General features: G+C 42.7%; 1 protein-coding gene across 1 annotated transcript in view; it reads right to left on the bottom strand.

Annotated features, from left to right (window-relative positions):
• The window catches only part of rttn (rotatin), a 31,179-nt gene continuing 6,247 nt past the window's right edge, over nucleotides 1-24,932 (bottom strand). The window contains exons 15-48 of the mRNA XM_058059403.2: nucleotides 24,649-24,765; nucleotides 23,991-24,130; nucleotides 22,219-22,390; nucleotides 21,229-21,328; nucleotides 20,098-20,183; nucleotides 19,605-19,722; nucleotides 18,323-18,419; nucleotides 18,172-18,237; nucleotides 17,901-18,086; nucleotides 16,915-17,157; nucleotides 15,663-15,819; nucleotides 13,818-13,984; nucleotides 13,511-13,730; nucleotides 12,474-12,602; nucleotides 11,947-12,057; nucleotides 11,695-11,853; nucleotides 10,856-10,933; nucleotides 10,293-10,494; nucleotides 9,287-9,393; nucleotides 9,125-9,212; nucleotides 8,847-9,048; nucleotides 8,685-8,775; nucleotides 8,457-8,607; nucleotides 8,237-8,374; nucleotides 7,299-7,480; nucleotides 7,117-7,222; nucleotides 6,922-7,019; nucleotides 6,075-6,152; nucleotides 4,813-4,939; nucleotides 2,387-2,580; nucleotides 2,032-2,305; nucleotides 872-975; nucleotides 577-646; nucleotides 1-499 (exon numbers count right to left, since the gene is read on the bottom strand). Coding sequence (XP_057915386.2) covers nucleotides 420-499; nucleotides 577-646; nucleotides 872-975; nucleotides 2,032-2,305; nucleotides 2,387-2,580; nucleotides 4,813-4,939; nucleotides 6,075-6,152; nucleotides 6,922-7,019; nucleotides 7,117-7,222; nucleotides 7,299-7,480; nucleotides 8,237-8,374; nucleotides 8,457-8,607; nucleotides 8,685-8,775; nucleotides 8,847-9,048; nucleotides 9,125-9,212; nucleotides 9,287-9,393; nucleotides 10,293-10,494; nucleotides 10,856-10,933; nucleotides 11,695-11,853; nucleotides 11,947-12,057; nucleotides 12,474-12,602; nucleotides 13,511-13,730; nucleotides 13,818-13,984; nucleotides 15,663-15,819; nucleotides 16,915-17,157; nucleotides 17,901-18,086; nucleotides 18,172-18,237; nucleotides 18,323-18,419; nucleotides 19,605-19,722; nucleotides 20,098-20,183; nucleotides 21,229-21,328; nucleotides 22,219-22,390; nucleotides 23,991-24,130; nucleotides 24,649-24,765 — 4,638 coding nt within the window. The 3' untranslated portion in view covers nucleotides 1-419. The remainder of the gene's footprint in view (nucleotides 500-576; nucleotides 647-871; nucleotides 976-2,031; nucleotides 2,306-2,386; nucleotides 2,581-4,812; nucleotides 4,940-6,074; nucleotides 6,153-6,921; nucleotides 7,020-7,116; nucleotides 7,223-7,298; nucleotides 7,481-8,236; nucleotides 8,375-8,456; nucleotides 8,608-8,684; nucleotides 8,776-8,846; nucleotides 9,049-9,124; nucleotides 9,213-9,286; nucleotides 9,394-10,292; nucleotides 10,495-10,855; nucleotides 10,934-11,694; nucleotides 11,854-11,946; nucleotides 12,058-12,473; nucleotides 12,603-13,510; nucleotides 13,731-13,817; nucleotides 13,985-15,662; nucleotides 15,820-16,914; nucleotides 17,158-17,900; nucleotides 18,087-18,171; nucleotides 18,238-18,322; nucleotides 18,420-19,604; nucleotides 19,723-20,097; nucleotides 20,184-21,228; nucleotides 21,329-22,218; nucleotides 22,391-23,990; nucleotides 24,131-24,648; nucleotides 24,766-24,932) is intronic.

Consider the following 24,932-nt stretch of genomic DNA (forward strand, 5'->3'; position numbering starts at 1 on the left):
AGGCCACACCAAAAGCCAGGGTCGATCCTTTTTCGTGCCCTGCCTACGTCTATCCACAAAAACCCAGAACTGTAAACCCAAATCCACATCTAGCCGTCATCCTCTCCAGCTAAATAAACAGCAAATGTGCGGTGAAAACATTGAAAATTATGAAAAACCACTTCTAAAAATGGGCATCAAGATTATTTCCATACAAGTCGGGTTCCTCCAAATACAGATTTTACCTTTTTATGGCCGTGTGAGTAAATACAAGACGAACCGAGGCAAAGCAAATGACGAAAAAACGGCTTTGCAATAAACTCTCCTTGTGACTCCTTTTTGTTGTGGCAAAAAATAATAATTTGAATTTAATAAGAAAATATTTAGCCAAAAATTGCTCCAACAGGCATATAAATATAGAAAAGTGTCTAAAATGACAATCATGTGTTTATCAGCAGGCAGAGGCTTTCAAGGCACTTCAACAAGTAGGAGCTTTTGGGATCCTGCTTGTTCTCGGCATCTGTGGCGTACAAATAAAATGATGAATATATATTTACATTTAAAAAAAAAACGCAAATGAATTTGCGATTAACCTACCCTTCTTAGACATGCGGTGCGCTTCTTCGATTCGCAGTCGAAGAGAAGGACACTTCAAGGATGTCTTGGCCTTGGAGGGCCAAATAAGAAAGTTAAGAAAGGCCAGGAGAGTTTTTATAATGAGGATTTGAGAATCCGGAGATAAAAGACGCTGGTCAGCGGCATAATAAAGCTTTCTCAAAGATTTGTTTTGGCTTACAGGGGAGAGGGAGATGCACCTCCTGCTTTTATTTGCGCATGGAGATAAACCCCATCCTGTGTGTGTGTGTGTGTGTGTGTGTGTGTGTGTGTGTACCCGTTGATTGTTATGGAGCAACGCCCAAAGTGCAGATGCTCCCATGCAGCGCATCTCCATCTCTTTACTTTCCAGACAGCAGAACAAGACGGTCAGAGCTTTGTCTGAAAGAAAAGACCAAAGACATGAATAAATACATCCACGTACGTGCGGCGGAGGGGAAATCTTACAAAGCGTACCGTAGCATGTCTCTCTTTTTGCAACGCACTAACAGGAGCTTCATTAAGGAGCTTGTAAAATGCAACTCCAAAATAACCCACCATGGGGCCAAAGACAGTTGCATGACTAGGAATTTGATAACGAAGGTGAGAAACACGATTGAATTCCATCTAGCATGTGTTTGTTATTCATATTTATATTAAGTTGTTTGCCCCGTGTACTACTATAATTATTCTCTATAAAATGTATTATGGATTAGCTGGATTTATATCATTGCCTACGGGAAAAATCAGCTTGGTTTTCATTCGTTTCGGTTTTTGTCAGTTAAATGTACTTTGTAAAAAACAAAATGATTTTTAATTTAATTTAATTTAATTTAATTTAATTTAATTTAATTTAATTTAATTTAATTTAATTTATTTTATCTTAATTTATTTTATCTTAATTTATTTTATCTTATTGTATTGTATTGTATTGTATTGTATTGTATTGTATTGTATTGTATTGTATTGTATTGTATTGTATTGTATTGTATTGTATTGTATTGTATTGTATTTTAATTTAATTTAATTTAATTTAATTTAATTTAATTTAATTTAATGTTTTTCATTTGTTTCGGATTTTGTCAGTTATATGTACTTTTTAAAAAAACAAAGATTTTTTAATTTAATTTAATTTATTTTAATGTATTTTATTTTAATGTATTTTAATGTATTTTATTTTAATGTATTTTAATGTAATGTAATGTAATGTTTTTCATTTGTTTCGGATTTTGTCAGTTAAATGCACTTTTTTAAAAAACTATGATTTTTTAATTTAATTTAATGTATTTTAATGTATTTTATTTTAATGTAATGTATTTTATTTTAATGTAATGTATTTTATTTTAATGTAATGTAATGTAATGTAATGTAATGTAATGTAATGTAATGTAATGTAATGTAATGTAATGTAATTTAATTTAATTTAATTTAATTTAATTTAATTTTCAGTGCTGGTACCGTTGGCGATGATGTGAGTCTTGTTGCCGGGGCAGAAGCAGAGGTTGTGCAGGACGAGGAGGGCGTGGCGTCGATGCGGCGCCAGAACGGCCAGCACCTCCAGCGCTCCGCTGGTCCTGAGGATACTCTGCTGGCCGTCCTCTGAAAAGGACAGACTGACCAGAAGCCGGAGCCACAGACCCATGAGGCCGCCCGGACCGCCGCCCACGGCTGCTGCCTTGGCACCGCCCACCTTGGGCACCGGCACTGACGTGAAGGTTTGGAGAAAGTTGTTCTGGGGGAGGAAATCAACGACAATGGTGGCACCAATGACGTACAAACCGTACAACGAGATGGAGTCATTTATCGAATTTACCTTCTGCAAGACGCCCCTGCAGTCCCGGGACATGACCAAGTTGGCCAGCAGGGAGAAGGACAGCTTATGGATGGCACCACCGTCAGCAGCGACCACCGAGGCCAACCTCATGATGGACTGCATCAGCGATCCGCCGGACATACCTTTCGGTCCTGGGGCGACACCTGGCCCGCCACCACAAACAGAACTGCATGCTGGGACAGCAGAAAAAAACAGAACCGTCATAAGAGCAGCCTGGAGGAGCGGTGAATCAACAAGTGAGTAAACAGCGCCTCCGCTGGTAGCAGCCAAGTAGCGCACTCCACTTCAGGGAAGGTTCTCGTTTCTTTCAGGTTTCTCCGTTTATCTTAACGCTAACTAAAAGCACCACAAATGCTGAATAATCAGAAAAACACGGGCGTCGGGCTGCACGGCTGTCTGCCCGTCACACCAAAACACCTCCGCATGGCCGCACGCCGTCTGGAGGTGTGTCGTAAATAAAGAACAAGCGGACACGACCGCACGAAGACAAAACATTGACTGAGCGATGGTTAAACATTCTAACAGAACTTTTGAATAACGTAAAAGGTCTTTCATGTTAACTACATTAGTTTAGGCCGGAGGTGCCCAAACTGTGGCCCTGGGTCTATTTGGGACACAGAGCCTTTCTGTCCAAAACATTTTTTCTTTTTAGTTTTTTAGAATTTTTTTTTTAGCATTATATATTGAACTCTAATAGTATTAATATTTAATAATATTAAATCTAAAAAAAACGTTTAAGTCATAAGTCATCTAGGTCACATAAAAATATAATTATAAATAAATATTTAAAAACAATGTTAAGAGAATAAAGTCAAAATATGATGGCAATAAAATGATTAAAATAAAGTAAAAGTAAGTTCACGATTGAAAAATTATTAACAACAGCAGAAATGGATAAAACAACAGCTGTAATTTTACCGAAATAAAGTCAAAATATAAAGAGAAAAAAAGTCATTATCCAATGAGAAAAAAATGTCAGATTAACTCGCAATATTGAGTAAATTTTAGTAGCACAGACTGTAAATATTAAAGAAAATATATAATATATTTATAAAATATATGTATTAAATTGTAACACGAGAAAGTTACATTATTATGGGAATAAAGTCATCAGAAAATTTAGATTATTGAAAAGATTATTGAATATTTTTTTTTACCTATATCACAAAGCTGAGATATAGTTATTTTGTTGAATTATATAAAACATCTAAAATATCTCTATGTGCTTTAAAAAGTTTGGGCGCCCCTGGTTTAGGCTATGGCTAACATGATTGTAATAAAGGTCCATTTGGAAAAGTAACACCAAAAAAAACAAAGCGATTTTACTTTACTTACTTAACTTAACTGATGCTGAGTGGTCCAGGTCCAGTCAACATATATGTATGCTAATGTTAGCCTGCGGCCATCTTAATACCAGTCAAGGAAGATCTGCTTATTTAGAAGGTTTCAAACTGTATTGGGAGGAAAATCGCCCAAAATGAGATGACAGAGACGATAGAGTCTCTAAAAAGTCATCATGCCTACTAGTATTTTTTCCATCAGTCATATGTAGGTGTTGTGCAACTCTGTGCTCTGTGAGTGAGTATCGGGTACGGCATTAAGCATGGATTATTATCTTCTTCACCTAAAAACAATACGTGCCAAAGTATCCTCAACGTGACTTCAACAAAGCCTCAGATGAAAGACTTGAGATAAAACGTTCACGGTAGTCTCTGGAGACAAAATGGTAGCCGGGGGGAGGATGGTGTAACATTAAGCCTAACTGCACGCAGCCGCGACACAAAGTGCCTGTTGGGTTAACCTTTAGGGAGACGGCAGCGCCTGACTTCACCGCTTCTGCTGCCTCAGAGCTCCATCCTTGTAGGGTGGGGGGGTGGGGTTGGGGGGTCTACGATGCCAGCCTCCGCTGAGGAAGCAGTGCCAATCAAATAGAAAAAGAGACCAAAAACGGGGGCTCACGAGTCTTTGCAAATAAAAGTTCCTTCCCCTCACAGACAAAAGCGATTTCCATCGCAGGAGTTCAGCCCTCGCGAACACATCAAAGGAACCGCGAGCTGTTTATCAAAGTAACATTTCCCAGTTTCCTCCCCGTGAATCTCGCCTTTTCTTCTCCTCAAAAACTCCTTTTTTCGTACAAGCCTCTCGGCATTCTGACTCCCAATTAAACCAGAATACTAATTACTGAAGCAGAACAGAGACTTAAAAAAAAAAAAGTGTGTGAAAACTGCTGCTGCACATGCAGCTAACACGGCCTCGCTAAGACGCTCGTCACACTGCCGCCATTGTGGCCTCGCACTGTAACACACAATGCCCGCCGCTCACCAGGCTGGACAATGGGCGCATTGGATTGGACAAGCATGGCGAGGCACAGACGACGCTCACAACAGAAGGAAACACATAAAAACCTGCGGGGCAGTCGGCCGTGTAGACGCAGAGGAGCTCCAGCACCGCCTCCATGACGGGGTCGTCCAAAAGGAGCCACGGCCAAAGCGAGTGAATCACCAGTGTGAGGCGCGCATCTCTGGCCGCCGACTACACAAACACACAAAGGATTAATACATTCCATCTTAAGGCTGGTTCTTCTCCTCGGCGTCGCTATCAGGGACACGTCAATAAACTCACGACTTAAAATTTTTTCAATTTGATACATTTGGTGACGGCCTATAAAGCGGCTGCCCCGCCCCTCTAGACAGTATTCCCGTAAGTCATACGTAAATGTTGCGCAACTCTGATTGTGCTATGTGAGTGTACGAATCAAGAAGGATTTCAATGTGATGAAAAACGTGAAAAAATCTGCTCCCACAAAAGGGACAGGGATAAGTAGGCGGTGTAGTGTAGTGGTCTCATCCCGAAAAACGTTCTCCTCCCAGTCTCTCCCTCTTTTGCAACGCCCCAACCACATGGAATTGTCTTTTTTTTAATTACTATTTTAGTTTCATGATTTCATCTTGTTATTAGTGACCTCACAGCTAGGAGACCAGGGTTCAATTCCCACCCTCGGCCATCTCTGTGTGGAGTGTGCATGTTCTCCCCGTGGATGCGTGGGTTTTCTCCGGGTACTCCGGTTTCCTCCCACATTCCAAAAACATGCTAGTTAATTAGCGACTCCAAATAGTCCATAGGTATGAATGTGAGTGTGAATGGTTGTTTGTCTATATGTGCCCTGTAATTGGCTGGCGACCAGTCAGTGTATTTTACGTGTACTGCCTACAGCGAAGAAACGAAGGTGTTGGTTTTCGGCATTGCGATGATCCAAAAATATCGTAAAGCCATTCAACCAATGGGGTGCTGCCTTGGGGGGGAGGGTTTCCGGGTCATGTGCTTGTTGTAAGACAGTTGATTCCACTTATCGTCCTGTCTCGTTCTGAATCACATCTTCGTATCATGTCGGGGTCACCAAATGCGGATCACAAATAACGATTTTTTTCTCACAGAAGCTATTTACGTCGGGTGTCCTAATACTTTTCCTCCACAGATGAATCATAGGGACTAAGGCACTATATTGCATGAGAACCACTATTTAGTCTAAACTAAGTAACCACCGCCGCTATTAAGTTGGGGGGGGGGGCCTCATTGACAAGCATTCCAGCGCGTTGGTACTCGGAGGGCTCATTTGACACCAATTAGCAGCTGGGAATTAAAAGGCAAAACAGACGCAGAGGCTTACTTTGCATTCGCCGTTGCGGTAGAAAGCACTTCGCAGGATCTCCACGGTCAGCTTGAGTTCCTTTAAGTGGCTCTCGTCCTGATGATGCGGAAAAACAAGACAAAGTTAAATGAAGCACTCGTGTGGGCACACACACACCACATTTGCTAATTAAATGGATGCCTCGCTGGAAGGCAGTAAAAGTATTTGCTTTCTCCCAGCAAGTTCCAATGTACAAACTATAGCGCCCTCAATATAACATGATCTTGGTCTCTCAAATGCAGTCTTGCCAGAGCTTTTCTTTCTGGCACTCACACACATCTGTCTACATGAAAAAAAGCATATCAAAAGGTCAGACAAGTTAGATAAATAATGGTAATTAATTGAGTAGCTAAGAAAGATGATAGGGGCCGCATGGCTCAGATGGTTGAGTGGTCGTCTCCCAACCTGAAGGTCGCGGGTTCGATGCTCCAACCTCCGGTGATCATGCCGAAGTAAGAAACTGAACTGAAATGTGCTAACAATGCCCTTTAACTAAGTATTTTTAAAAGAGAGGGGTTGTCATATATTCAGAGTTGTCTTATATTTGTGTCAATACAGTACAGTGACATTTAAGTGTATTATTAATGCATTAATGTATTATCAGATGCAGACATCTTCTTATGAATGCCAATAAATTTGCAAGATGTTTAAGTTAAATCCACAATTTTGTATTCATTTATTAATGTATTACTTTTTAATTCATTCATTTTAATTGATTAATAGATTTTGCAAACTTTCTGGATGCCTAAAACAATCAAAATCAACAAAACACTTGCAAATACTAAATATAGCTGTTCCATACGACAACAAGAAAAGAACTGAAAACCTTTTTGCGTTGCGAAGGCTTTCCAGGTCGCAGGGATTCCAGCTGCAGCTGAGTGTGAATCTGCTTCATTTGCTCCACGCAGCTGTCAATCAGACCAGCTGGAGTGCACACGTACAAAAAAAGGCACAGTGTAATATATGCTGTTAGGTAGTACTATACGATGTACACAGTACGGTACAGGTCAAGACATGCTACCTTCAGCAGCGTGGTTCTGCGCTGCGGAGCTGCTGGCGAGTAGAGTCATCAGAGCTCTGGCTGTCAGCTTTTTCAGCGGGTCCTGAACGCACCTGCTTTCAAAACTCTGATATTAAAAATAGAAGAGAATTAACATGACAGGTGTTGTTTTGGATGCTGCGTTAAATGACCTTGAACGTCACCTGCGTCAACACTTCACAGAGCTGGCTGGCTGACGGACCACTCAGCACGTCCGAGTTGAAGGTCGTGACCTCTCCCTCCCGCCTTTTCGTCTCCTCGGCGAAAATGATGGCGAGGAAGTGTAAAGCCACTTTGTGCAGAAGAGGATCTCCTAGCTTTTCATTCAGACACAACGAAAGTGTTTCTGCACACAAGAGAACAAGGAGGATGCTTTTTAATAAATGACACAGTCGATAAATGACAAATCCAGTGGTGAAATACTTTCTCTAACTTGGTACTGCGTTCAACAAAGTAGCATATTTTTTACTGGATTTGTTGGAAATCCCTGCTATCAGGAGTGTGGGGGCGGTTTAAAGACACCATGTGAGGCAAACATGGGAGAGAAGATAGACTAGGATCTGTATCAGGACCGTGTCTAGACACCAAGCCTATTATTGCTGTTTCATGGTTGAATATGGCCCGTTATTAGTCAAAACATATGCAGATTTATGCAAATGTGACATATTTTCTACACAAAGTATGCATTTTCATGCATAAAAATGGCTAAATGGAGTAAAATACAAAAGGCTTCCAAAAGACGCATTCAAAGACACAATAATTATAATTAGTCAGGAGACACACAAGCACCAGACTGCACCTAAACAATCAAATTTATTGCAGGTTTGAATGACCTCACAACAAGCCCTGATGGCACTTCCTGTCCACCCCCCGCTTAGAGCCGTAATGGATAATGAATGAAGGGTAATGGAATTGTTAAGGTGACTATAGGGGTGTTATTTCATGTCAAGAGGGCTCTAATAATATTCTAAATGGTATTCAAAACATTGTAAACAGATAGAAGGGCGGATGGAATCCTTCTAACCTCCATGCCAGATAATGAGGTATGATTCCAACATTGGTATTTCCGTAATATTTAACCACAATGTTGTGAAAACAATACCTGTGAACATCCGCCAGCGTCTTCCCAGTGCAGCAGAGACAGATGGGTACACCGAGGAACTGTCCCGACTCACCAAAGTAGCCAGGAGCGTAAACACGTCCACCCAGCACGCAGTGATAGCATCGCGTGTACCTCCATCTGGGGAGGGAGAGCATCTGATCATCAAAACCAAGACCGGATGGATATAATATAAAGTGTTAGCTATAAGGGATTATCGCACCTAATCCTGCGACGTCCAGTGTGAGCGCTGCCACCGGGGTGGACAGGAATTGTTTCAGGAAGTCCAACTGGCCAATCAGGTCTGGGCTCAGCGAGACGCACAAGCGCAGCAGCTTGGAGAAGCCGGACTGGAACTGAAGGAGCGTGACAAGCTAGGCGAACACGAGATGGAGAAAAGAGTTGAACGTGCGAATTAGGAGCAATCTACCAGAATCCGCCGCTGTGTCACCTGACTTTTGATGTCTTCTCTCTCTCCGGGAAGGACGTAGGGTGCCTTCAGTTCACGGAGATATTTCTCAACGGGCCCAATTGCCACCAAGCTGCAGGAAGAAGACATTTGAATGCAACATGAACCGTTGCATTGAACTCATCGTGGGCTTTTTTATGGGACCTCGCCAGCGCTGGCAGAAGCTGGTTCTGTCGGATGGCCGTCAGGGTGAAATCTGGCAGGATGGAGAGCAGGTTCATCAGCAGTCCGCAGTGGGCCACCAGCAGGTCAGGGGTAACCATGACGACAGGCTGCGTGGACGAGGGCTGGCCTTGTTGGGAGTTGTGCGTGGCTATGGAGCCGATGGTGTCCGTGTCGCTCTGACCTAAAAGGCATCACCGAACATAAAATACTCATAAAATACTTTGTTACATATTTCAATTTCATAGATGTTGTGGTACCTTGTGCTGTTAGCCTGTTAGCAGGAGAATCTTCTGCAAAGCTCATAGGGGACGCAGCTCTGGACGTCTGAGACGCCGAATCTCTTATCTGCCATAAACAACATGGATTTTACTTCAAGGTGCTTCTTTTGTGTGCGGGCCCGTGTGGAAAGCCAAGCTAACCACAGTGCTTGACGTGGACATGGAGCTGGATGGTCGGCTGGAGCTGGCAGTCGGCGCGGCGGCAGCTGCTGCGGCGCTTCTCCAAAACTGCAGAGAATTGTCTGAAACTGGACGTAAAGATGACACAAACGTTGACTTGTAAATGTGAAACATTTGACATGTTAAGCAGGTTTTCACCTCACATTTAAATTTTTAACATTATTAGAGCCCTCTAGACCTGAATAACACCCCTACAATCACATTTAAATCAATATTACCCAATATAGTAGACATAGTCAGTGAAAATAAGACATATAAAACATAAATAAGACTCGTCCTGCTATGTCTTGCTCGAAATGGTGCGAGGGGAGCTGAGAAGGGACCACACAGGAAGTGATGTCAGGGGTTGAGTTTTGCCAATTTGTGCTTCAAATTTCAGGCCTTCACTCTAATTTTTTCTAAAATCTATTAATTAATAAATCATGCTGTTTCATAATGAATACAGCCTATTATTAGTCCAGATGTTATGATTTTTTTTTAAACCTAGATTAAGCAAGTAAAAGTACATAAAATACATTCAGAAGATGCAGTCAAATATGTTGTGTTATGTAGTATTCTACACCGGTCACTAGGTGTCAGTAACGTTACTGTAATGTTCAATGAGACACACAAGCACCAGACTTGCTGGTTTGAATGATCTCACAATAGGCACAATTACAACATGACATCACTTCCTGTCCCATAGCACTGGAACACACATGAAAACGAGTCATACGTATTTATGTCTTCCAATTCATTGGGAAATAGGAGTGTAAAGGTGACTATAGGGGTGTTATGTCGTGTCTAGAGGGCTCTAATCATGTTATTAGCCATATTTAGGAGATCACAAGCAGGTTTTCTATACCATAACTACAAAATATTTATATAACATTTATAAATAAGGAAACCTACATTGCGGGAATTGGAAGCAATGACTTTTATGAAGTAATAAAAAGCATTAGAATGTCAAAGAGATATGTGCACCTACCAGCAGAAGTACTCTCCCGAGGCCCAACCTGCCCGGCGTCACCAGTACCAGGTCTCTGCAGGTGAAAGGCGTACCTGCCTCTGTAACAAGTGGAGGCAGACACGGCCAAGTGCTGGAAATACTGGCAGTGGTAAAGAAGAGCCTGGAGAGCAGGAAGGCCCACCAGCGACACGCCAGACACCTCATCATGGACACGAGGGTGCTGGAAAAGACATGAGCACAATATTCTATTTAAAAATTGTCTAACATGTAAGAAACATTCATTTATTTCATTTATTTTTGTACCCCAGATAAACACCCCCTGTAAGGGGAATATTTATTCAGAAGCTCTAATTTTACTGGGAGTGCTGGGGGGCCTGAGAACCCAGTTGAGTTTCAATTTCAGCTTATTCCCAAAGCTCTGAACCCTGCGGGGCTCAACAAGAGTGTGAATGGAGGCTAGTAATAAAAGGTTTGAGCAGAGAAAAAAGGAAAGGGGGTAAAAAAAAAAAATCAGAGGCACCAGGAGAGTAAACAGTTCATGGTCCATAAAATCTTTTTAACTAGCTGGCAGAGCTACTGACCTGCCAGTGGGAGTCCTCGGCCTCCTCTGCATTGGCAGGCATGGGCATCACCAGCAGGTTCTGCAGGATAAACGCAGCCTGGACACACAAATACACGCAGAAGAGGGGGGATTTTAGCATGTAGGACTGAATCAGCAACAGCGCCCTCTGCCTGCTTTTTTCAGCTAATACACCACTCTTCTACCACACCCACCCACAATACTTCCGGATTTGCAGTGAAATATAATTTCTAAAAATAGAATTTAACAAAAAAAATATATATATACGTATATACACACATTTACCTGAATAAAGTCAAATTATTTTTGCAAAACTTTACTAAATAATGTAAATAAAAATAACATCATTTTGGTAGCTTTAAGTAGAAATATTTAAGTCAGAATATTATGAGAAACAAACAAAACAATAATAATGTATAGAAAATAAGGCTGGAGAGATTATGGGAATAAAGTCAAACTATTAAAGGAATTAACATTGTCATATTCTGAGAAGAAAATTTAAATTGTGATTTAAAAAATACAACAGCAGAAATGGACAAAGAATGGCTGTCATTTTAAGAGAAAAGTCACAATTTTATGTCATATTTTTACAAAAATTTATGTAGCATGGAGCTCAAATATATTTATATATAAATTGTTTTTTAATTAAACTTGTATTATTATTATTATTGTTGTTAGAAACAAACAAAAAACAAAATAAAGTAAAAGTAAATTAGGTGATAAAATTATAAAAGTATCATGAAATACTTGGTTCATACTAATAATAGGCCTGTCATGTAATGGTCCAAATGATTGACATACAGTAGTTGGCTCATATGTGTAAAAGTTAAAGCAGCGCACCTCCCTCCGGACCATGCTGCTCTCGTGTTGATCGAGCAGGATGTTGAGCAAGGTGCCCCACAGGCCTCCGCTGATGTTCTGGCAGCTGGCGCACAGAGCCTGGCACCCGCTCGCCACCGAGGACAGAGCGGCGCCTAAACCCAAGCTGGCAAACCTCACCTGGGTGGGACGACAAGGAATTACAAACCGTATTCAATGCGGCCATCCAAAGTAATGATGGTTGTGTGAGGATCTGTCATGCGCTTTCCATACCTCTTGATCCCTGTCCACCCAGAGCGGGATAAGCCAGGCCAAGCTCAGCTGAGAGGCGTTGGTTTCCTCCACGTTGCCCTCGTTCCCCAAAGACCACATGGAAACGATGTCCTAGTCCAGACAAAAGAGAAACATTGGCTTGCCTTGTGTAAATGTTTTAATCATGTGCAGTCTTGTTCCCTGTTGAATATCAATAACTGAGCTCGTGTTGCTCCTGCAGCTTAACCAAGGTCAAATAACAAGCACTGTCAAGATCAGCGTAAAGCTTAAATATTTATACATTTAACAGCACCGTGCAGAAGTCTTGCCTCAGTTTTTATACATTTCTGACCTACTGGAAGAAGTTAATAAAAAAAATTAATCTATGCAATCATTGAGTACATGACACTTGGGCTTAAAGTTCGTCTATGATGCAAAATGTTTCATAACAGTCATAGGTTTTCTATCTATTATCTTCCCGCTGACTCCTTTACTTATTTACTCGCTCACGATGCCTCACTTGTTTAAATTGTCGCACCACCCCTTACCTTCTCCTTGCTCTCAGCCATCATCTCATGCGACAAGTGAAGCAAGCATATGAGGGCATTCTTGGTCACGCCTTTCCCCATGAAGGACATGGAGTTGCCCCCCCATTGCACATAAAACGAGGAGATCACCTGTGCGGTAGACAGCATTTTGTAAGTCAGATGCACATTGCACGCGTCTGTGTTTGAACATTTCAAGACCAAAAAGAACACATGATGCTCAGATGGAGGTTAGCGTATGCACGTCACCGATCCAAAAGCCGAGACTACTCTGCTGCTCTGATGTGCCATCAGAACGTGGGACTGCGCGGAAGAGCAAGATGAAGAGCGAACAGCTTGAGGGGGGGTCCGTGCACGCTTTAGGGCCCTTCAGAGCCAGGAGGAACGTGCAGAAAGGTGTGTCCAACAATGGAGGGAGCGAGGAGGAGAGGTTTGCGATGGCGGGGGAGACCACCTCCACTCTTGTGTGATCTTAATTCAAGTTTAAGCACGAAAAAAAGCCGCCGTGTTAACATGATAGTTAATTCCGCAGGGGGGCGGGGGGGGATGTTATTCTGAAAGACAAAAGGCTCAGACGCATCGCTGCTGTGCAAGCGGGTCCGCTCCATGTTATCATTTAAATGGGCTGTGGAACAACTGAACAGATGGAGCGGGCAGGCTTGATTAATCTCATCAGTATCTCTGCAATGTGCCATATCTAATCATTGAGATTTTTTTTTTAACTATTTCAAATCCCATGAATATCTTGGTTTTAATGAGCTCCTCTGAAAGCACAGTTTCTTACTCATTCAGCTCTGTAAATGTTCTAATCTCTGATGCGGGAGACAAGCTGGTCATGCAGCACGCAAACACACACTGCAGAGACCTTCCATTTACGCTGCAGTCACAACATTAGGTACGGCTGCACGATGCTTATCACAAAAAGCAGATCCCTGCTTATCGCTTTGGTTCTCTTGCAACACAATACCGGTTTAAGCCCTGTAAAGTATATGCCTCCCACGCAGTATCCTCGGAAAGGAAGGATTGTCGTTCCCACACACCTCCAAAAGGCCGCTGAGGTACTTGGCACAAAGGGAGGCGGGCGACAGCTCAGGGCAGTGCGAGCTCCAGCCAGGCTGGGCTGTCAGACTGACCATGCCCCGCAGAGTCCTCTCCAGGCTGGGAAGGCCATAGAAACGCGGGGCATCAGACACCCGCAGGCTCTCCAGCAAGCGCAGTGCCAGCTGGCTCTTGAAGGGCCCCGCTAATGCCAAACATAGCCTGGAAAGACAAGACGGGAGAAGAGCAGCGTGAGCAAGAAAGCGGGAGATATGATGCAAGGGAGAATGTTTTTGTGGCCGTCTTTACCTGTCAGAGGTGTGTGTCAGGTAATGGAGCATGTTTTTAAAGAGGCAGGACAGCTCCCTCTGCAGTTTCTGGCTGACGTGGTTCTTCACTTCCTCAGGCTCCTCCTGGTGCTGCCCTGCGTTTGTGCTCTCCACACCAGGAAGCAAATTAAGCAGGAACATGGTTTCCTAAAAGGAATAATGAGAAAATAAATGCACAGGTAGAATATTTGGTCCATCTCTTGACCTGCTGGTAGAACCACAGGCAAAGTCCATCTTCAAAATGTCAACTATGAACGTAAAAGGGTGAAGATGTTAAGGAATTATTCTAAAATGCACCATGCATCCTGACTAAAATAGTGACAAAGTGTGTCTGCATTGAGCTTTGTCGCCTCCACAGCCTCCACGCACGTTCCTGTTTCAGCACCACCCTGAAAATTTGTGGATATTTGTTCAAAAAAGTAAAATAGCCACATCTCATTCCCCCCCAAGTCTGTGATAATTTAGAAACCTAGTTTCTGTTGCTCATATTTATGGGCGTCTGGAACAGATTAAGTGGATTTCTATTCTTTCCAATGTGATTACGAGATCAGATCAAATGGACCCGGCATTTTTTTCTGCGTGCAGATTGGACACCGTTGGTTGGCTCGCTTATTGTTTATTGTGAAAGTTAGCTTAGCAGGTGTGAAAAATAAAAATGTATTTTCTTTCTTTTTGTTAAGCTGCTGACATTATCTGGCACACATCCCAGCTCATTTCCGCTACAGCTACTGTATATCAAAAATAAAAAATGTGTAATCGTCATTGACACTGTTAGAGCTGTATGTAGTACATGTAATGGAACAATAAAAATACCGAAAATACTTCAAGATTGATGCAAGAAGAAAGAAACCATAATATTTTTGAACAGATCTGTAAGAATTTTTTTTCATATTTTTTTTTGTTTGTTACAAAAATGTATAAAGTGATCTAAATACACAGGGTTTGCAAGGAACAAATAAAAAACGTTTTAAAAAAAGGATTTATTTCTAGTTCCTTGCGTGTTGCATAATAATGCATTATTAGTGCTAGTATTTTACATTTTTCAATAAATAATGAATGCTAACAACACCGTTTGGTTGGTGCAGGAGAACTATGAAGGTGCACAATTTGGTGTTGAGCCAAATCAGGATCGCTCAGCCTTGGCAGAGCGCTAATTGCACTTTGCAGCGGTGTAGAACAGCACTGCATGGTAATTAGAGATGTTTTGAATATTCACTCCTTCTCATGCGGCTAAATACGCTACCCGTGATTACAAATGTGCGCATTCCTGCACCACTCCAATGAAGAAAATGAAATAGTTCCATGAAAAATGTGTATTATTATTATTATTATTATCACGGCCAAGGCTGGAGATCACGGATGAAAGTGTCAAGCGAGTGTACATTGGACCGAGCCTCCTATCGAGAAAGTGATGATGAGTAGTACGGTCTCGTAGGTTGCTAACATACGTGTGAGGAGCACCAGATGTTGTTGTGTAATTACAGAAAAGTCAGAGTGGCGCATCTCGCCACAACATTCAATCTGAGTCTGCGGTGGGTGCCAAGAGGGGAGGGGCTTATTGTTTACAGACAAACACAAAAATGAGAAGACTTGCAATGCCTCCATGCCCGCATCCCCTCCAGGCACAAATATGAATCCAACTTGGAAGCTGTGCTGTTATTGTGATTTTACGAGGGAGTAATATGTTTAGAGTTGGATTTATTTTTGCTGTGATTACAACTATATCGCCATCTGTGTTGGCGAGAAGAGTCCTAACCGGATTATCATAACAGAGATGCACACGCGTTAATAAGACACATATTGCTGCTTGGCTCTGGTGTTCTACCTCGTTGAGAAGCAGCTCCAGCATCCAGCGTAGGTCCTTGTCCTCCGGGTCAGACGCAGAGTGCTCGCGCGTGTGTTTGAAGTAGGCGTTCAGAAATGCAACGACGTACGCCAGCAGCCGCTCGTCCTCCACAGAGGCTGGATGCACCTGGAGAAACCTGGTCACCATCAGAGAGAGCAGTGAGAAGTATGCCGTTTCATCTTCAAGGAAACAAAGAATATATTTATTTGTTTCATTACGACCAATTAAAAACAAACACACAATAAAACCAGGAATGAGAATTAGCTCTCCTTGAAATTGTGTCAAAGTTGCGTGCTAATTTGTCGCATTTCCCCTCCTTGGAGTGCTTTATTAGCCGTATCGGAGTGCCGGGAAGCGATGGAGGGAAAAAAAAGAAATTACCCCGCTGCACCCGGTGAGCCGTGAAAACATTTAATTTACAGCAAGCGCTGTCCCACACAGTTCTGCAGAGTTGCAGAAGCGGGTGGAGATAATGGCAGCTATAAAAGCCGCCCGTTAATTAGCTTAATTCATTCACCTAAACAAGACATACTGAACACTAGGTGGATAAAAGTGTGAAAACACACCGATTCATCAACTCATTAACTAATCAAGGGTTGCACTAAACTTCTTAGTTCCTCCTGAATTCACATTCTTACTTGCCTAAAAGCTCCCGCTTCCAAAAAAACAAAAACAAAGGCCATTTCCTGTGGATGAACATAGACTACATCGTCATCCCTGTGAACGCAAACCATCAAGGTATGAACTGTACCAATGTTATTGATGACTTTAGACTTCCCCAGGGACACAAGGGACATTTTTGTCTGTTTGGGGGTTTTGGGACCCCCTCAAGTTGGAGGAGATATTTCTGTGAATTCCAACTCAGTTTAACTCTGAGGTTGTTAGTTGCTCATTAATAGCATGTTTTGCTCAATTCCTTAAGTGTGAAGTGCCACAGTATTTGTTATGATTTAAAACTATTTTGAACTTTTTTTATTCAATGTGTCAGAGTGCTTTTTCAATACTACATGACAATGATCCAAGGGTGACACCCATGAAGTCATTAATTTAATTGAATGCCTATGGTCTATATGTGCCCTGTGATTGGCTGCCGACCAGTCCGGGGTGTCCCCGCCCCTCGCCCGAAGACAGCTGGGATAGGCTCAAGCACCCCCGCGACCCTCGTGAGGAAAAAGCGGTAGAAAATGAATGAATGAATGAATGCCTATGAAGTCTCTATTTGCGTTTGTACCTGCTCACAGCAGCCTGCCAGCCGAGCGAGTGCAGCGTTTCTCTGCATCCGTACGTCGGCGAGTGAGGGAGAGCGAGTGTGTCAACCATCATGTAGAGGTTGAGCCTGGAGAGGGCGGAGATCACCGAACTGTGCCCCGCTGCCATCACCACAGCCTGGACGCAATCGTGAAGGGCGCTGGGAAGGTGGGTCGCTCGCAGCGATGCAACCTGGGCCTCTGGCAGCTTCAGGTCAGGGTGGAATCTGTGCGAGTGTTGCAGAGTGTCAATGTTTAATAAACACATGCTTTGACTTTGGAGCACAGAGCGTTTCACAGTGCAGGGCAAGACTCCACACTGGGGAATTTAGTGGCGAACACAGCAGCTTGAGAACAATAAAGAAACATGTCATAAAACATCTATTAACTGTACATTTAATGTAATTAAGTTTATTTTCTCATACTGTACTTTATAGCAGCCAAAGCATTTCTTGTGTCCACTCTTGTTCCATATGTGGTTCTATGGTTATCGCTACACTTTTGCTCATAAACGGTCACTGCATGATTGAACAGTAATTTCTAATGGTTTTTGATGTTTATAGTGTATAATGTGTAACTACTCAGGTAACCTGCGGCCTGCAACTGGCAAGGCAGAAGAACTCCAAGCATACCTGATGCCACTTTTTTTTTTTTTAAATAGTATGAATAGTATACAATAAACCTGTTTAGGCACCAGTTGCAGATTTTTCTCATGTTAAATATGCGCCTCGGCTAACTAACTGTTGCCCTAAATGTTGGGTGATGGTATGAAATTTAGCAATCAGGCTACTTTAGAGCGTGTTAGAGACATGCTCATCTGTTTCAATTAGGTCCCATTACTTGGGAATGAAGACAAATGAAACCCAAGACAGCAGTCTTTTCCTAAGCATATGTTTCTGTGGCTTGAGAGGACTTATTGTGTACAACGGAATACAAACATTGTATTTCTTAACCGATGAAGAGTGTTTACTCAGGGTTGATGTCCGAGTTGAGCTCCTCAAGCAGGTTGTCGATGCCACAGTGCCACGCGACGTTCCAAGCCACTTGAAGAGCTTGGCGAGCGGGGGCCAGGGTCAGTAGATCAGACGAGGGGGCCAGGACGCAGCAGTACGGGCTGACTGCGTGGTGGCTCGCCGCCTGGAACGGGATGTTGTACCTGGAGGAGAAGTTAAAATAAAAACTGTGAGCAAAGCAGATAAAACCAAGAGAATAATGGCGGCGATCTGAACGTTAAAGTTTACCTGCGCACGACTAATAACGGGAGGGAGAAGGTTGGAAGGCTGCCATCGCTCTGGGATTTATCCGACCTGATATGCCGATATAAATCAAAAAAATTTGACGCAAAGGATCTGAGTGGGTGCACACGATGGATAGATGTTCATTATCACTCACCATATTTCCATGCTGCTTATTTCATCAAAGAGCAACAAACTCATCAAGACGGCAGCCTCGTTCACGCTGTTACTGTTCGCCTTCAGGATCAGGGATGCTGTCATGGTGGAAAAAAGATTTGAAAAATCAAATCTAAAAATGTTAATCTTTTCAAGCAATGTATCATGTCATTAGGGAAATATTTTAAAATGCAATCCATCGCTCAAGGAGCACAATATTAGATACATGTGTCCACCATAATGACATTTATGACAGTATTCACCTCAATATACTTTGCCCTAAACCCAAACATTCTGGGTGGGTCATGGACAATAAATAAAAAAATGACAGTAAAATCTTAAAATCAAATTGTCTGACAGTCTGACGTCTATTTTTTTTAATTAAAAAAATACAGATATCTTCATATTATTACTGACATGTATTTACTATTATAGTATTGGTGGTGATCTGAAATGCACATGTATTTTTGCTATGAAAAGATGACATGTATGTACTGTGATTTGTGGACTATTTTTGAATCCGAATAAAACTCCCGAAATCCCAAAATTGGAGTTACGAGCTTTTCTTCCTGTCACTCACACAGAAAAGAGAAATATGAATAGAAATTGAATCTTAGCGACATTGAAAATATGACTTCTCTTTTTTGGCTTTGATGTTTTTGTCTTTAAAAATAGTTTTCCAAAATGGATGTGGGGGGGGGGGGGAATAGGAGGGTCCCTTATTTTCAGGGTGTACCAATTCATGTATTCCAGCAGGGTCCGGAGCTGCCCACGGCGTGTTTATTACTAGCCCGTGGCAATTTGTAGAAATAAACTTAAACACTGAAAAAACAGCAAAAAGGCAAAATGCAAAGACAAAAGCTGACCTGTTGATATTAATAATTAATAACACAGCTTTTTATAAAGTTAGAAAAATATATAAAGCAGCCCCCCTGTATCTTCTGTGGAAATATTTTGGACCACCCTGATATGTGCTAAACAGGTGGCACCAAACGACCTCTCCAAAGATAAGGTACAAGAGCTTTTCTTCCTGTCACTCACACAAAAATGACAATCATTGTCAAGGCAGATTTTTTTTATGTACAGTACCTCTTCTGTTGGCTCTCACGTGACGCACAGCCGTCTAATAAAGTGTTGTGCGAGTGTTGTCACAACACGGCTGAAAGCTACGCATCAGTAAACGGCTTTGTATATCTTATGCAAATGTGCCCCCGAGCTCCACCGCACACGTGCAGAAATGTGCAAGCTCATTGCTTAATGAGCCGTCTCGCAAAATAGTGCACCTCGAAGCAGAGTGACGAGCAGGACGCCGCGCTGCGCCAGGCTGCTCCTCAGAGACGGATCGGCGTACACCAGCTTCCTCAGGATACACACACACGGCTCCAGCATGCAATCCCAGCTCTGGAATAAAACGCACATGGAGCTCAATTTGCAAGAGTTGCCTCACATACACTGGGACAAATAGCACCTGCAGACAGGTCATTCTACGTCTGCTTCAATATGGCCGAAAAATGGCCCGGGTGCAGCGTCTGATTCAAAAGGGATGACCGCCAGGCGCCGGAGGGCAAAAATCACAGCCGAGCGGAGGCCTGTCTGACACTGTTAACACAGGCCATTTCATTCTTCTATCATCCACGCCTCAGTGGGTCTCCTCCACATCCACTGGCAACATATGAACTCATGTGTGCGCATCGACGGGGTCGTGTTGAGGCAATTATTATTGACGGCACGCACCGGCGTGGAATTCCTTCCGCTTGGCTTCGGGTAGCTTTTTACCTTGTTGCCGTTGACGCTGCCGATCAGGAAAGAAATGGCTTGGTCCGTTATGCCGAGATTCTTCAGCACCGGATGCAATGTTGTGTCTGCAGAGAAGGAAGCAAATTGGTTTTAATTAGGAGTGAACGATAATTGTACGATATAAGGGAATTATGGCGTCATCAATCTCCTAACATAATAACAATATCTCAGATGCGGCGAGGTTACCCGTACCTGCCCGTTAACTTATCGGCCTGTCCTAACTTGAAAACGAACATTCACTTTCCAATTGTACCAAATGCTTCGCGACACGGCGTTTGAAAAGTGCAGAAACCTCCGTGGCGTCACACCAGCTGCTCGGAACATGTGTCCGAATACAGTGCACTTTGCTGGGCCATAGTCGGTGGCTCCTTCCAGTCTGGAGTCTGGTTCTCCTGATCGTAGTGATAATGTAGTAGTAATGTCGTTTATCGATGTCATATCAGTCTTGAGAAGCAGAAATTTATCGGTATCAGTTTGAAAAAAAAAAAAAAGGTTATCATGCCCCGGCACCCAAAGCACTTTGAGTACATTGAGGGTAGAAAAACCCAACATAAATGACAATCCAACTACCGTCTTAACACACTACCAGTTATTTAGCTACAGCACAGCTTTAAAAACATACCTAGCGGGCAGGATAAGCTAAACTAATAATACAAGCTAGCAAAAGCCCAGCAAGTAAGTTACAGTTAATCAGGTTCACCGAGCTCCCGATCTCTGACAACTATATTATTTTGATAGTTACTTTTACACGGTATGATTCTACCGTTTTCATACAATACCTTTAGAAATCTCCGTTCAAGCTTGCAGTTATAGTCGGATCCCCTCATAACTGTTGCCAACTGCACTCTGCTGCATTGTTTTTCACTTCAACGCGGTGATGAGAGCGCGAGAGAGTGTGTCGTGAAACCAATTTAAGAAGAAGTAAGCAAGGGAAAAGCAAGCAGTCAGCACTTTTTCTGGAGAAACATAAAATGCTTTCTCTGGTCTGACAGCGCTCGGTAGCATTAGGTAGGAAATGCAGATGTAAAGTCAAAGATATACTGAAGCGTACGGAGGGGTTTTTTGTTTTGGCTTTTTTTGTTGTTTTTTTTTAAACTCGAGACTGCCAACCTTGCAGAACCACAGACAGCTGCTCAGCAGAGGATCTTCTCAGCGCCATGTCCACGGTGTCCGAGGACAGCATCCTGAAGAGTTTCTCCACCGATTCCACCTTATTAACGGGAAACACAGACGACACACGTTGTAAGGGTGTGGGATGCATTTGATTATCGTTCAATATCACCTGCTTTGTTTCAACAAAGCTACACTGGAGTGAGGGACTACTTCAATAATGAAAAGGTAAGTACTATGAGAGTAATTAATGCTTCATGAGAGTCACTACATTGGTTTAATTATGAAACCTGAATGTACGCCTCATAATCATTCATTCATTCATTCATTCATTTTCTACCGCTTATCCTCACAAAGGTCGCAGGGGTGCTGGAGCCTATCCCAGCTGTCTTCGGGTGAAAGGCGGTGTACACCCTGGACTGGTGGCCAGCCAATCACAGGGCACATATAGACAAACAACCATTCACACTAACATTCATACCTATGGGCAATTTGGAGTCACTAATTAACCTAGCGGGGCGGCACGTGGTTAGCATGCTGGCCTCGAGGGTTCAATTCCACCCTTGGCCATCACCTGGAATTTGCATGTTCTCCCCGTGCATGCGTGGGTTTTCTCCCACATTCCTAAAACATGCTAGGTTAATTTAGCGACTCCAAATTGTCCATAGGTATGAATGTGAGTGTGAATGGTTGTTTGTCTATATGTGCCCTATGATTGGCTGACCACCAGTCCAGGGTGTACCTCGCCTCTCGCCCGAAGACAGTACCCCCCGTGACCCTTGTGAGGAAAAAGCAGCAGAAAATGAATGAATGAATAATTAACCTAGCATGTTTTTGGAATGTGGGAGGAAAACGGAGTACCGGAGAAAACCCACGCATGCACATTCAAACTCCACACAGGGATGGCCGACGGTGGAATCAAACTCAGGTCTCCTAGCTGTGTGGCCTGCGCGCTAACCACTCGGTTATTCGTGTTGTTTGTAATTATACCTTGAGTACAGACTTTCTGCTGGTGTCCAGCGCCACCTCCACCGGGTGCCTGATGCAGTAGAGACCGGGAAGAGAGGAGGTCACCTCCGGCCCCAGCTGTGGTCTGATCCCGTCGGCGTCGTAATCTCCGCTTAAGTGAGGCAGGATGTGTTGCACTGCTGCTATTCTCACCCTGTTTTTACAATGAGCACAAGACCTAATTAAAAACCCACTCAGGAAAAAAAAAAACATCTTCTCTCTGCAAAAGCACATAAATCAACTTTAGTGGCGGTGGAAAAAAAGCCCTTTATCTTCATTATGACCGTACACAAGACGCCTCAGAAGCAAAATATTCCAAACATAATCGCTAACAAAAGCGTCAAGCGGAGCAGACAAATCTGTTATGTGTTCAAAATTCAGCGGAGCTCATCGACTGGCCGGCTGTGAATTTCCATTTCCATCAATATTCATAGACTGGGACTGAGTAGCTGTTTTACACGGACCTCGCAGAGCATTTAAATGACTTGATGAGTCGATGGGCAGACAGCAACAGACAGTAATCATGTGTCCATCACAAACGTCTCAAGAGCTTGTCTGCTTGATCAACTTGCAGTCGCGCCTCCAAAGTTGAACACAACCGTTCCGCGAAGCCGCTTAATGTCTAAATTGGTCTAATTTCAAACGTCTCCCACGGGAAATCATGGAAAGTGATTTCATTTGTTCCAGGCGCCAACTGTCGCCCTCGTAAAACCTCCATTAACTACACGATTTAGCTAACATTTTAACATTACTAAATTACTACACAAGCATAAAAAGAAGTTAACCACTGACCAGTGGAACTTCGGTTAGCACGGTTTTTGATTTATGACAAAATTTGGCGCACATTTTTTGGTTAGCGTACATATGGTGCTCATCTTGTTGTGTTATTAATATACTTTTTTTTTTAAATAACAAAACATCCTTGTTTGCTTGCGAATACAACAGGAAGCAGAGGTCATTTGCTAACTAAAAGTTACACCACCAGACTTTTTTGCAGTTTACATGCATATGCATAATCTGTTTTTATTCATGTTTTAACTGTGTATTAACAAATGAATGTTGTATTTTAATGTATCTTTTACTCTGTTTACTTGCTTTTATTCAACTCCATTCTTCTGTAAAGTGTCTTTGAGTATTTTGAAAAGCGGTATACAAATAAAATGTATTATTATCATTACTATAAAACAATTGCAAATAGATGAATATTGAGGAATGAAAGAGATACTTGAACCTTGAAGGTTGCTTTTACCTTGATTAATATCACACTCACATTCATACCTATGGACAATTTGGAGTCATCAATTAACCTAGCATGTTTTTTGGAATGTGGGAGGAAACCGGAGTACCCGGAGAAAACCCACGTGTGCACGGGGAGAACATGCAAACTCCACACAGAGATGGCCGAGGGTGGGAATTGAACCCTAGTCTCCTAGCTGTGAGGTCTGCGTGCTAACCACTAGACCGCCGTGCCGCCAAAGCATTTATATATTTATTAATTTCTTTTCCTCCCAAACTCGGGGAAAACACATCTCCTGGGTAATCATGAAAACAACTACAAAAACCGTAATTCTGTGGTTATCGTCACATTTTCCTTTGTGGAAGTTTGAACTTTTCAGTCAAATTATTCTGTAAATGTTGACGAAACTCAAAATTTGAGGCGTTATAGGTTCCACTGTGAATGGCTTAGCAGAAGAAACACATCATTAGACGACACACACAAGTGCAGGGAGGCATCATTAGAAAAGTTGACTCACGCGGGCTGTCTCGTGAAAAGAAGCCTGAGCGCGGCTTTTAACTTGGCCGTGCATGGAAAGGTGTCGTCTCTCGCAACCTCCGACATGTCACTTAGCAGCAGGACACAGCTTCCCAGTGACTCCTCCATGCTCGCATAAACCTGTCACACACACACACACACACACACGCGTGTTTAAGCATCCTTGGCAGACTATGACGTGAACAACAGGGAATTCCAGGGTAAGAGAAATGTGCATTACGGCGCCTATTGTTTGCTTCTTCTTGCATATTTCTGAATGGCCTTCAATTAAATCACACTTGACAACCTCGTCACGAGCTCATGCATATTTATGAAGAATTTTCTGGCTTTCTGCTGCCTGAAACGGAACAATTAATAACAGCATGTTTCCTCCTACCTGCCAACCTGAAAAGGAAACAATAAAACAGGACTATGTAAATGAGACAATAAGTAAATATTGCTCTCTGGCAGCTCAATAAACAGCCTTTGTTGGTCCACCAGAGCTTCATTTGCACTTTTGATCACAGTAATTTGGATTACAGGGTAAACATCCAGCACCACTCCCTTCCTACGCCTCGCCCCCACCAGCCCCGTTAATATCAGCTAATAAATTCAGACCGCGATAGCGATTTGCGAGCAGTACGGCAGCACAACACCACCTGTAATACGGCGATGACCCGGGAAAGTGCAGCGCTGAATCTGTCCCAGGTTGACGCTGTCATCATCAATCGTCCCTTGAGCAGGAATAGCAGGATATCCTTGGCGGCGGCATTCACCTGTAGATCACAGGTTAAGTGCTGAATTGACATTTAGCGCAGTGGATAAAGACAGCAGGTAATGCAAGTGACAGACTCTGAAACGTCCTACGCTACGCCGTGCTGGCACTTTAACAGCCTTAATATAATATTAGAGAGCTTTACAAGCCCTGCGGTGGTCGTAACTG

The sequence above is a fragment of the Doryrhamphus excisus genome, linkage group LG5, assembly GCF_037039965.1.
Source record: "Doryrhamphus excisus strain RoL-2023G ecotype Guam linkage group LG5, RoL_Dexc_Guam_v1.1, whole genome shotgun sequence".
NCBI lineage: Eukaryota > Metazoa > Chordata > Actinopteri > Syngnathiformes > Syngnathidae > Doryrhamphus > Doryrhamphus excisus.